This window comes from Cenococcum geophilum (genome assembly GCF_001692895.1).
Source record: "Cenococcum geophilum 1.58 unplaced genomic scaffold K441scaffold_33, whole genome shotgun sequence".
NCBI classification, from domain to species: Eukaryota; Fungi; Ascomycota; class Dothideomycetes; order Gloniales; family Gloniaceae; genus Cenococcum; species Cenococcum geophilum.
The window spans coordinates 1,474,083-1,487,216 of NW_027137591.1; the positions used below are offsets into that span (position 1 = coordinate 1,474,083).

General features: G+C 44.7%; 3 protein-coding genes across 3 annotated transcripts; 1 reads left to right on the forward strand and 2 right to left on the reverse strand.

Annotated features, from left to right (window-relative positions):
* Positions 1-4,315: 4,315 nt before the first annotated feature.
* Positions 4,316-6,511, reverse strand: K441DRAFT_688529 (kinase-like protein; the record flags this gene model as incomplete). Its single annotated transcript, XM_067652199.1, has 2 exons — positions 4,316-4,777; positions 4,838-6,511. The coding sequence occupies 2 exons, from the start codon at positions 6,509-6,511 to the stop codon at positions 4,316-4,318; spliced, it is 2,136 nt and encodes a 711-aa protein (XP_067501760.1).
* A 1,073-nt stretch (positions 6,512-7,584) lies between these two features.
* K441DRAFT_679159 (auxin efflux carrier superfamily protein-like protein) lies at positions 7,585-9,515 on the forward strand (the record flags this gene model as incomplete). The annotated part of the gene is made up of 4 exons (XM_067651231.1): positions 7,585-7,897; positions 7,954-8,120; positions 8,171-9,399; positions 9,449-9,515. The coding sequence occupies 4 exons, from the start codon at positions 7,585-7,587 to the stop codon at positions 9,513-9,515; spliced, it is 1,776 nt and encodes a 591-aa protein (XP_067501761.1).
* A 1,964-nt stretch (positions 9,516-11,479) lies between these two features.
* On the reverse strand, positions 11,480-12,925 carry K441DRAFT_522499 (HET-domain-containing protein; the record flags this gene model as incomplete). The annotated part of the gene is made up of 3 exons (XM_067642149.1): positions 11,480-11,712; positions 12,262-12,379; positions 12,473-12,925. Coding segments are annotated over 3 exons (804 nt in total), but the record flags the coding sequence as incomplete, so codon positions are not given.
* Positions 12,926-13,134: the final 209 nt, after the last annotated feature.

Below are 13,134 nucleotides of genomic sequence, written 5' to 3' on the forward strand. Positions count from 1 at the left end.
TCAAAAAAACACGACATAGGCTAGTCGGTCGAGTTGCCAAATGCCCTCAACTGCGCGCCAATTGCGTCAACCACCAACCATTGAGGCCATTGGTAGGGTACTATATTTTGCCGATGCCTATGGGAAACTCTATCCTAAGCTTATTTATATATCTTTAAACTAAGCTATTGCCCTACTTTATCGGTTTCTATTTATTGTAGGTCCTTAGGTATACCTTATCTTATCTTAAAAATCTTAGTTATCTCTTATCTCGTCTTAAGAATTTTAAGTTTTTGGCTTTTTGCCTTTATTAAGTAATAAATTAGCACTAGTAGTTATCTACTTACTTAGCCTCTGTAAGACACTCTTCCTTTTATTTTATAAAGTAGTAGATACCGTATCCAACGGTATTATAATACCTGTTACTAAACCTTACTCTATAGCGGTCTTAGTCTCTACTTCTAATATAACTTTTTTAAGGTTTATATGTTTTTAGTAAACTACCTTTATTGCCTTATTATCTATAAATATTTCGCCTATATTAAACTCGTTGTCTTTAATATCTAATCTATATAATGGTTTATTAGTTCCCCTATATTCTAAAGATTTTAGCTTTTATAGCTAATAGCTTACGCCGTACTTAGTATCTTTATAAATTTAGTATGCGTTATTGTAACAAAATATAAAACTTTTAATTAAATATTCTTTTGTTCCCCGTAGTATATTATTATTCCTCTATATATATATGTCTTCTACTACTAGTTAGGTTCCCTTTATTATATAGTAACTCTAACTATCTTTATAATCCTTTGCGAAATAACCTTATTTCTTATAATTTATATAAGCTCTATTCTTAAACTACTAACTTTACTATAGAGTCCGCCTAAACGTCTTCTGCTGCTAAGATCCTTAGTTTAGCCTCTACTTTTTGGTCCTATAATTACTAGATCCTTAACCTCTAGGTTTTTATAGCTTTTTGCTCCATCTTTTATAGGCTTCTTTAGTACCGCTTAGGTCTATTAGTTCTATACTATACTATAGTTTTTAACTTAGCTTTAGTTGTTATGTACTCTACGCCTTATATAACTATAGAACTCTATCTTAGCCTCTCTTAGCCTATTCCCTTTAGTAGATCTAATTATTAATCTTAATTACTTAATTTATTAATTCCTATAGGGTATCCGTATCTTCTATTAGGATAATTATATCTTAGACTTTAGCCTTAAGTCCTTATTTATACTATGCTATAAGCGCCTTATTATTCTACTTAACTTATATAGCTAATGTTTGGAACTATATTATATACTTAATTGCTAAGGTTTATTACGTGATGTTTTAGAGTTTTCTTTCCGCCGTAGTTACCGCCTCTAGGTCTCTAAATATTTATATAAGTCGCTCTATAAACCCTTTTTAGCTTAAGAATATAAATCGCACCTCCTAATTAGTAGTTGTTATTCCGTTTACCTATATTTCCGTAAAGTAAGGCTTAAACTACTTAAGTGCCCTTCTTAATAGGAATAGTCCCGCATAGGCTATTCGATCTATAGGTATTAATAGCTTTACCCCTTCTTATATAACTTTAAAGTGCATTTATATAAGAAATCCTTTAAGCTTTAATCTCTCTCCTAAGTATCTCTTAATTAAGGGTAACTTAATCTTTATTATTCTAATCCTATTAACCCTTTCTTCTAGCGCCGCATTATTGGTTATTAATTAGTTAACTATTATAGGTTGCTGCGAGTTAGTATTTACTATACTAGTATTACCTCCTAACCTTAAAGTAGTTGCCGCCGTTAATAGCGTTATAGTGGCTGCTTTTAGTAGCATATTGTTTAACTTTCTGTATTTAATACTATAACTAGGTAGTGATTATATAACGGAACCTTGTAGTAGGTACTATAGTAGGCTTATTATTAGGCTAGGTATATAGATAATATAAATTAAAGTTAACAACGTAATAATAATTAGTGGAGTGGTTGCCTAATAGATTAACTCTAATTGTATTCTAAGAATTACTATAAGAAAGGAACTATCTAGGTAGGGATTAAGGGTCCTTAAATACACAACTATACTCCTAAGAAATCCTTCTTATACGTAATATACGTATGCTCTATCTACTCTATTACGGATTATATAGATCCTATAGATTATATAGATTACGTTATATAACTTTGGTTACCATTCCTCGTTATATAGCTCTATTGGCTCCATCCTAGACCGTGCCTAAATTAACCAACTAGCTTCTTTTAACTCTTCCCCAAGTAGTCGTAATATTGTACTTAAAGCGTCCGTAACATTTTTGGCCGTATGGCGACGTAGAGGCGGGATACGTTATAATTAAAACGGCTTCTATCCCCCTTTATAATTTGTAAGTCTAGTGAAGTGGATTTATCTAAAAATTATCTCTTCCTTAGTCCGTAAATATTAGCGTTTAAAACTAATTTCTTTTTTAAACTTATAATCCTTCTTCTAAAATAAATTCCCCGCTGCTCGTTAAAGCCAAAATACTAATAAAATGCCCTCTAGTCGCATTAAATATTTAGGATAGCGATATTTAAACTTAGTATGTTAGTACGTCCTATATATTCTTACGTTCCTACATTTTTACGTTCTAAACTTATAACGTAACTAGCTACATAACTTAGCTACCCCTTATCCTATAGCTCGATCGGTTCCAGCGTCTCCCGTACTATTTTAACTAACCCATTTATATCTCTTCTTAGTAGTGCTACTACTACTAATATAAGGTCCGTAATATAAAGGGTAAAAAACGTTCGAATAGCTAAGATATATATAGCAATCGTGATGATTTTTACATAAGTAGTTGGTTTATTTATTATTAAACGAGTTATAGTTAATAAGCTGTAACGTGTTCGCCTTTACATCGTCATATCGGCCAAAAAGACAACAGTGCTCGCGACTGTGGCGGGATCCAATATATATACTCTTATATAAGCAAACTACGGTAAAAGGATAGCTTAAAAACTATACAAGTAATCTTAATAAGAAGATTCCTAATAGAAAAAAAAGCTTTACACTTGCCGATTAGAACTATATAATATTAACTTAAACACATTATTAAATAGTTCAGGCTTGCTTACGAATCGAACTTCTGATCTTAGCATAAACCTGTAAGAAGTACAAGTGCTATAAAACCCATCAGGTTTGATAATTAAAAGTATCTACTAATTACTCACCTACGCGTTACCACTGCGCCAAACCGGCTCCGTAAAGTACGTTAATATTTTAACATTTATATTATTTAGTTATGATAAAAAATCTGTCCAGTCGGCTCGTGGACGTTTTCCCGGGGAGCTGGATACTCTTTTCAACATAACTAAATGTTTCCACATTTTTATTTTCAATTGTAAGACAAAGGCGGAGGGTTTTTCCTAGCTTCAAGGGTCTTTGTGCCCCCTGTCAAGCCTCTACCAGGTGACAAAAATAAACTACCCATTTGCTATCTAAGCGAGGAACACGTGATATCAGGAAGCTTCTGTGGATGCCCCAACCCCCTCCCTTACCAACAAAAACACCAGCACTCTCTTAGATAGAACCTTCGTGGTTAACTCAAAGGAATATCGAGAGCCTATTGATGTTGGTCACACGCCCCTTTTTGCGGAATCAATGCATTGATACTCCCTTCAAACTATTACTCCATGCAACTACCGGGCGTTAGTTTATTTCCTAGGGCATATGGGCGGTGAGCAACCCAGCAAGGTAAGCGTTACGCATGAGTTGTGACTATGGTAGAAGCTGTGTTTAACCCATAAATCGAGCCTCTGCACGAGCATCTACCAAGCCTCACCCCTATATAACTACCTCGTTCCTTACCTTTTCCTTCCTTACGTTATATAGGGTTTTAAGAAGAGTCTTGAGTAGAGTTTTACAGAGCTTCGTGTAGAGCTCCGCGCAAGGCTCGCTCGCCCCTAAGCTTAGTCGGAGACAGATTCACTGACGACAAATGAGGACGAGGCAAAGAGAATGTGAGTAATTCCTGATATTCATTTCTGCGTATCTCATGCCTTCATAAGGCCTGGCCTACGTATCTGCTAAACTTTGTTGAAAGGAAAACTAGAAGATTCCACCCAAAGGCCCAAAGGCCGACCCAAGCGCCGTGTGTGATAAGCCACATGTTTCTCGTAGGGAACTAGGAACAAGAGTAAAAGTATGAGGCTCATTCCATCAACAGCGCTATTGATCTAATGAGCGAGGGCAAAGTAAGAAAGAGTTACAAAGAAGATGATGCACCGGAGACCAAGGGGGAATGATATGTAAAATCTCAGCCATGCTCAAATACCGTCCAACAATTTTGTCTAGCTTCCAACAGCTTTAGTCAGCTCGCAACTTCACCAGCTGCAGGCTGTGGAGAAGGAGCGCCATTCACATTTTCACGTGAGGGACTTGACATAGCGTCTAGCGGAGCTGCATGTAGCGGTGGCTTCTCAGTGTTTCTACCCTTCCCCAGGGTTCCATTCTTCCGCTTTTCGAGAGCAGCCTTGACCCACTCGGCGACTTCCTTGTCCGAGACAGTATTTCGCTCGTCCGAATCTATCGAACCTCTTGAACCAGCAGAGCCAAGGGATGCTGCATCGTCAACAGTGATATCTTCTTCCTCTTCATCATCTTCCATTATGGTCGCAGGCTTGACCAGAGGAGCAAGCCATGCATGTTGAAGTAGCATGGCGTAGTTGGGGCGAAGATTTGGAATTTTGTTAAGACAGCCGCGTACGAAGTTCCGTGCGGCCTCCGAGAAACCTTCCTGGGGAAGGTCTGGGGGTTCTCCATCGACGATAGCCTATTTGTTGGGTCAGAAAAGTGGGAGAATCAACGAGTTGTCCAAACGGGGTAAACTTACGCTGAGCTGGCTGAAAATATTGTTGTAAGTTTCTGGGGGATAAGGATACCGGCCCATTGCACATTCGATGATGGTTAAACCGAGACTCCATATATCACTTTGTACGCTATAGGTCCCGCCACCAGGATTTGCACCCGCTTGAGCTATGCCACCAGAAGATATCCGCTCCGGCGCCATGTAGCTTTGACATCCAATGTTAGTCTTAGCAATGCTCGCAACAAGATTGCCGCTCACGCCAAAATCGCAAATCTTGACCTGTCCCTTCGTGTTCATGAGGATGTTAGTGGGCTTCACATCCCTATGAATGATGTTGTGCTCTTCTTTTAGTGATTTCAGTCCCATTGTTGTTGCCAATGTGATCTTGCGGAGTACGCCCTCAGGTATGCCATCTCCATACAACTTATCTATCGAGCCGCCGTCCATGAACTCCATGCAAATGTAAACGGCTCCTTCCTGGAAAAATGCGCCGTAAAAGTCGACAATGAAAGGTGATGTACAACGATGTAGAATGTCAAGCTCCATGATTATGGCCGCAAACTTGGCGTCGTCGAGTTCTAGTCGAATCTCTTTCATTGCCATTATGACGCCAGTTCCACCAATTGGTTTTGCGGAGGTTGGACTGGACTCATCCTTGAGCTCAGTGGAAGCTTTCCAGGTAGGTGAAGGAGGTACTGCTTTGTTTCCAGCTAAGCCTTGGCCTGGTCTCCTCATCCGTGGCCTGCTGTGTCTAACTTTGTATACTGTGCCATAATTACCCTTCCCAAGCTCATCTAGAGTGTCAACCTCGTCCAATGATATGTCAAAGCTGCTGCCACTTGAAAATTTTACTCCTTCAGCATTGATTACTGCCTTGTCCTTGAATTTTAGACTCCCAGTTTTCGTGTCTATGTATTCTGCGTATTTGTCCAACATAGTCCCCTGAGGTTTGATAGGGGGGTTTTGTGCTTCTCCACTAGGTAGGTCACCGTTGATTTGTGAAAGCTTTAGCCCAGGTCTCTTCCTTCCACCGGGAGCCGGAGTTCCACTGGGTAATGCACCAGGGAGCCCCCCAGGTAGCCCTCCAGGCAGCATCTGGCCGCGCTTTTCTGCAAGCGAAGGCTTCATTCCTCCACCGATCCTTAGGCCAGGTACAGCTGGTGCAGACTGAAAGTTCGTCATGGAAGGTTTTGTTCCAGGACTACCAGGAAGTCTAAAGTTTGAGGGTATGCCGCCTGGGCCCATAATGAGCGGTTTTCCCGCGGCAGACGAGAGAAGGCTACCAGCCATCGGGCCACCAGAGATTTGCCCAGAGCCTGCTGGGATTCCCTGCGGCCCTACTGGTGTGCCCGTTTGTTGCCGTAGATTATTTGCCGGCGGTGCACCTTGCCGGTTTAGGTGTACAGCCTGTATCCTGGCAAGAATGTCCTGCGACACATTCAAACCACTACCCCGGCTAGATATTGTGGGCGCTTGAGGCCTCACGTTCCTTGCAGCATTGAGTGTTCCTAGAGGCGTTGAAGAGGTATTCATGCTAGATGTAGATGCGGATGCGGAGACTGAACGAAATGCTGGGCGTGGGGCGCCAAGGTGATAGTTCGACGTAGGTGAGGGTGCATCTGAGGAGAGGTCGGGGGAGATTGGCGGGGATTCGAGGGGAGATTCTATGTCGAATTCGTCTTCTGGAGTAGAGGCCATGGTGCTGGGAGGTTCCTCCAGCTGCCGCTATGGCGGAAGGCTGTGGGTAGTGAAGATTTGGCGGGGTGCGGGGGCGCAGAGGTCAGAATCCAAAGCAGTAGTTAACAATGACAAAGAGTCGGTTTTGAAGTTGGTATCTCCTCAGAGAAACAGTCCGAGGTGGAGGGCGGTGGCGGTGCACGAACGAGGATCTGACGTTGTCGCGCAGTTGGCGGTTCCGCCGTGAAATCACTGGCAGTGTCAATGCCAATGTCCGCGATCGACCCTGTGTATTGCGAAGACAAAATGTCCGCAGCCTTTCAGGGAAAGGGGATAAGAGGGCGGTAATAATATGTCTATGACCAGGTTTTAGAGAATTGACATGCTCGAGCAGCCTGCTAGGTACAAATTGTTGGTTGCGAGGTGGCTGGCCAAGAGGGAAGGACTTGGCCCATTGGCCGTGCCCAGGGCTTGGTAGAGCTCGTATATGGGCACTGGCTAGATCGTTCGATGGATTCAATCCGGTGGCGACAGCACAGCAGATTTCAGAGCGTGGGTTTCGCAGGACATCGAGAGTGAAGGTCTCAGGATTCTTGGATAGAAAGGCTCTGGGCCTGCAGAGCATTTAGGGGAATTCGGCCTCCGCTGCTCTCTTCCAAGTTGCCCATCTCTACCCATCGCCGACTCTCTAGCGGAATTTTGATAGCGCCAGGGTGCTTGACCGTCTGATGCCGCTCAGGCCTTGTGGCTGCACCTTCAAAGAGCCCAGGTTTTCTGCAGGCTCTGACGTGCCTCACACCCACGCTACTACCGAAACAGCCGCGTGTTTACTTTTTTGGCCAACACCACCTACCCTAGATATTGCGAATCGCGGACTTGGCCATAAAAAACCTTGTCAACTCCCCATCTGCTCTCGCATTCCTCTAAATGTAGCGGTCCGCTCTGATCTTGTTCCCTCTCCTTGTTCTTTCCTTTGATTACAATAGCCGACCCCTTTCTGACGCAGTGAGGCCAAGACCAAACAGCTCGTGCTTCAGGAACACCCGGCGAGAGCGACTAGGCATCGTACTTTCGAGTTATAAAGCAGAGCCAAAATGCCTTACTTCGAAGGTCTCTCATCTTTGCGGCTGCGGACTCTGGAGACCGGCACCGCGCCGACTTTCGCTAGCATGGCTCCCGACCCTCTCTGTGGTGGCAATGGCTTCATGGATGTCTTCAAAAAGCCTCATCTAGTGCATTCATCGCACCCGGACTTCGCCCATCTCATACTACTCGTCTTTGAAGCTGTGCTTGAAGTCGTTTGCGTAAGTCTTCCGGGTTATATCGTGGCAAGGTCAGGCATGTTCGATGCAGAAGCCCAAAAGTTCGTTGCGAACCTCAACACGCAGCTATTTACACCATGTCTGAGTAAGTACGCATCTTCCACTAGGCGAATTACCAGTACTAAGAATTCCCTTTTACAGTTTTCACCAAGCTGGCCTCGCAGCTGACAGCCGAGAAATTTGTTGAATTGGGCGTCATTCCTCTCATCTTCCTTATACAGTTACTAGTCTCCTACCTGTCTTCCATCGCCATTTCGCGAGTCTTCCAGTTCAAGAAGCGACCTAAAAACTTCGTTATTGCCATGGCAGTAAGTCGCTAGAACTATTGTCTACATATAATTGTTGCTGATCTTCGCAGGTCTTCGGCAACTCCAACTCACTACCTATTTCCCTCGTCATTTCCTTATCGAAAACACTGTCAGGTCTTCATTGGGATCGGATACCCGGCGATAACGACGACGAAGTTGCTGCCCGTGGTATTCTATACCTCTTGATCTTCCAACAACTTGGGCAGCTCTTACGGTGGACTTGGGGTTTCAACGTGCTTCTCGCTCCACCAGAAGCCTACGAGGAGGAAGCAGGTAGAAACAGCAGCCTGGAGCGTGGTGAATATAGTGATGGTGAGGCGGAAGGGCTCCTCCAAGCCTCCGACGACTTCCACTCTGATTATGAGTCTGGAAGCATCTCGCCTCAGACACGCCTCAACTATGCTTCATCATTTTCATCATCCTCTTCATCCTCGTCTAACTCCATTTCAGAAAACCAAGACGCTGTTTCCGCTCCTGGAATTCTTCCTACGCCTACGAACGGAAACATTGTCACCAAAGGGCCTGGAAACCTAGCTGGGCGCAGTGGAGATCGCCAAGAATCTATCGGTCATATCAGCACATTTCCAGATCCGAATTTGTCACCTGACAATGAGGCTACCCCCAGGGGGCCAGCAGGTTGGTGGATGCGCTTCAAGCGGGTTGTCAGGCAGCTCTTCAAGTCCGCGGGGAACGGCGTTTGTGGTGCATCAGGCAAAGCGTTCAACTCCCTTCCCCAGTCTGTGCAAAAGGTTTTTGCCAAGGCCTATTCAATGACGTCTCGGTTTTTGAAAGGATGCTGGGAATTTATGAACCCACCGTTGTGGGCCATGTTGGCTGCAATATTGGTAGCATCATTTCCGCCTGTCCAGCACATGTTCTTCGATCCAGGAACCTTCCTCAGCAACTCGGTCACACGTGCAGTCAGCCAAAGTGGAGGCGTGGCAGTCCCTCTCATCCTGGTCGTTCTGGGTGCTAATCTTGCCCGCAATACTCTTCCCAAAGATGACACTCACTCGATGGATGATCCAAAGGAGGAGAGAAACCTCCTTATTGCTTCGCTAGTCAGCCGCATGCTTCTCCCCACCATCATTATGGCTCCTATCTTAGCTCTTACTGCAAAGTATATCCCAGTCAGCATACTAGATGACCCAATATTCGTTATCGTATGCTTCCTCCTTACAGGTGCTCCGAGTGCACTGCAGCTAGCTCAGATCTGCCAGATCAATAACGTCTACATGGGAGCAATGTCAGAACTGCTCTTCCAGAGTTATGTCATCTGGTATGTTTGGAAACTTATCCCACAAGTGTTAAATGCTCATACTTTTTAGGATCCTCCCGTCGACACTTATTCTGGTCATGCTTGCTCTCGAGGTCGTCGAATGGGCCGCATTGTGATCAAGCTCCTTTCGCCCTTGTACAATCACAGTTCTGTCCTTTTTTCTATGGTACTGCATTGTTTGTATATACGATACGACTTTCTTTGTAAAATACCTCGTACAATTACGAGAGTTCTTGTCTCTAGGTGTTACGAGTTACTTCTGGAGCGTGGCGTAAGGGAGTCATCGGTTATCAAAACGCCTGTACGGTGCTTGTATGCCCTATAGATACATCCTTGTCTGGTGAGAGAGTCCGGACAACCCTTGTATGGATTGGCAAAGTCTACCTACAACACTACATAGATGCTATTCTACGTGTGTTCATGAAGCTGCACCAATAATTTGCAGGGCGAAACCTGGCATACGGATGCGGATAATTGGCATGACTAACTTTGCCAAGGAATTTCCACTCATGCCGTCCCAAGCATACGCGATAGGCTCACGGTACTAGAATATCGAATTCTCGATTTTGCGAATCGAGAAATGTGTTTTGGTCGGCGCTTAATGTCCATCACTGCGTGGAGAGAAACACTCCGTGACGAGAACACGCTATTGTTTTTCAGCACAACATTCCCAACAACAAGCTAGAAGCATAGGTGTTTTCGGAATAGTAGTCTTCAGTTATACAGTCCATTTATCCTTGATATCTTTTGGGAATAGGTACTGCTTACCGTACAATACCATTATCCACCTTGAGCGGAGCACGAGAGCGTAACTTAAAACAGCCTCAGATGCGCTGAAAAGTTCGTGTATTCTACCAAAAAACTATTAGGTTGCGGATAAATGTATAATGATTCTATTCCGAGCAAGGCGATAGAATCTAAAAAGCAACAGTGCTGTTATAATGGTTCAATGCTCACCAGCTGGGATTGACAAATAAGGGGATCCACTCGCTGACTATATAGGCAGGCCGAAAGTAGTCTAGCTGTAATTAACGATGTTAGCTCTGACTTTCCAGCGCGACTCGTGTCAAACTGTGAAGCTCTGAGGCTCGCGTTTGAGCACGACTCGTGCGCTCTCCCTCTCTGGGCAGTAAATCCTATGTATCATTCATACGTGACATCTTAACTGAACCGCTGTGATTTTGCCACGAAGTTGTTAATAGATACTTGTTGCACTATACAGACAAACCACTGTCGGCAATGCCCTATGAAAAGGGTGGCATATGCCGCCGAAAACGGCGGGAGTCGTTTCACAGCTTTAAATGCCAGACTATGCTGGTCACGGAGGTACCATCTGTCCTCTTAGCTCCTTGGATGGAGACTCACGCTTGGGTCACAGTATTTTGAGCCAAACTAAGTTAGACTAAGCAGAACAGCAGAGCAACCCCCCAGCTGCATTCACCGTTACTCATACAATTGTCAGAACGTGCTGTGAGCTACCCGACATCCAATTTAGGCCATACAGTGTAAGATACCCACTAGACTGCCTCGCAATGCCAATCCGTCGATACTCCCCTTTAATTCCAGTCAATCTCAAAACTAGACCGATGTTGTAGCGGATTTGAAGCAAAGTTATCAAGTCACCCTCTAACACTGCTTCTGGGCCGTCACTCAAAATGTGGTCTGCAAAAAAAGGTAGCTCTAGATCCAAGCTACGCTTATTCCAGAAAGGCGATGAGGTGGCTTGTATGCATAATCGATACCTCAACGGGTCATGCCTGTCAGCAATTGTCGATTTAGCTGATCCATACTGGTTGACGTATAGCAACTTCGCGCCGCGTATGAATCCTGTGATTCTTAGGCGGCCTGAATTCACCTCGCCGAAAGGATTTTCCCCTGCAAGGGTGATGTCGCACTCTGCCTGCAGGTCTGGTGCTCTTCGACGCGCAGCTCGTTCTTGCAGCCGCCGTTGAAGGGCCTGCTTAGCTTCGTTTCGCTCGAGCCAAGTCCCCAGAGTTTGTGTATTATATCGAAGCCTGTCAATCTCGTCGTCATCGTGTTCATCATCGAGATCATTCCAATATGCAACAGGTCCATTCACTGAAGCCCAGGACCATGACGGACCAGTAAATTTTGTGGGCCTTCCGTATCCGTGCTCTAGCAGAGGAACTCTCCATAGAAGATCGTTAGTGATTGTGTTGAGCCACAAGCCACAAGAGTATGTGCCCAAGATCGAAGATGCCCTCATTGCTAGACCCGACAACGCGGGTAAGCGGTCGGTCTCTTTGGACAACTTAAGGGAGGTGTACTGCTCCACAATGCTGTGCCACTGGTCTGACACGTGCTCCAGATATGGCGGCATCTTTTTCACAGCAATAGTATTTTCATAAGAATGGATTGAGGGCCATACCACGTCCAAGTGATCAACACCTGAAATCAGCGAGTTTTGGCTCAATCTGTGGGTTCTAATTGAGCTTCTCGGCGAATGTCTGAACCCCTCATTTGTAGACCGGCTCCTTCCCAGTTCACGATTAGAGTTTGGACTTCTTCTCCTAATACGCTCTGTCGATGCGATTAACTTCTCTTTGGCATGTTTCCAGCTGCAGAGTCTTTTATGATCTCTTCCCAAGGCTATTTCTGCGTTCGGCTCGGGATTTGAGGGAGTTATTACAAACTTTCCCTCGGCGATATAGTCGTTCTCCAGGCCAGCGTGATTCCAGACAGGGACATCTACATCAAGATTTTGGCCGTCAACAGCCTGGTCGTAGGCATGATTTTTTTTATCGATGATTGGTTGATTGTGCTGTGGGTTGATGGGCTCGGTTATATCGGCAACGAGGTGCAGCCGTTCCAATGGATCACAATCCGCCAGAATTCCACCACACTCGCAAGTTAAATCCCCCAAACATTCCCAGACTAGCTCCTGCAAGCAGAAATGCAGTGTTCTTGGCGACAAATACCGTTCTTGCAAAACCCAACCACGCGTAAGTAACGGGAAGGGCTGCATCGACACATTTGTAGACCGAGCTCGCCAGTGTTTAACCTTTTCGCGGACCATTATACTACAATCTCCATTTTTCAGGTGTAATTGAACTTCTTTGACTGATTTGCGTTTCACAGAAAAGCACCCCTCACTCCCATTACTAGCTGCGGTCGCCGCAAGCGTGAGATACGCGTTCTGATAGACATCGGCCATTCTCGAAGACTCGACTTCCCAATCTTTTGCATTTTCTTGGATGATACACAAAGAATCGACCCAAAGATGATGAACTTCAAGTTCCAGTGTAAAGATGATAGCATCCCGGAAGGTGGTCGGCAAAGCTTCCCACGGCACGCTTTGTTGATACGCCTTGATATTTTTGGATGTTGTGGTGCATGCCGGAGAAGAACCCCAACAGTGAGAAAGTGCAATGTAACGGTCTCTCTCGTTCTTGTGCTTGCGAAGCTTTACACATATATCTCCATTATTCAGTCTTTCCAGGTACAAGGTTCTCTTAGGAAGTAGTGGCTCCTGTATGATCGCGCACGAGGGGTGCTGACACCGACATTCTTCGAGAATGGATTTGACCCATCGCACACCATTCGACAGCACAGGAAAGCCAGTCACAGGAGACCGTCTCCGAATGGCTTCCCAGCATGGCTTCTGATCTGGAACTTAGATCAGCTGACAATTCGCGCTTAGTTACTAGACGTCCCCCTGCAATAATTCTAAAGAGCTTCGAATGGCATATCTGTCAAAAAGCATAGGAAATAACC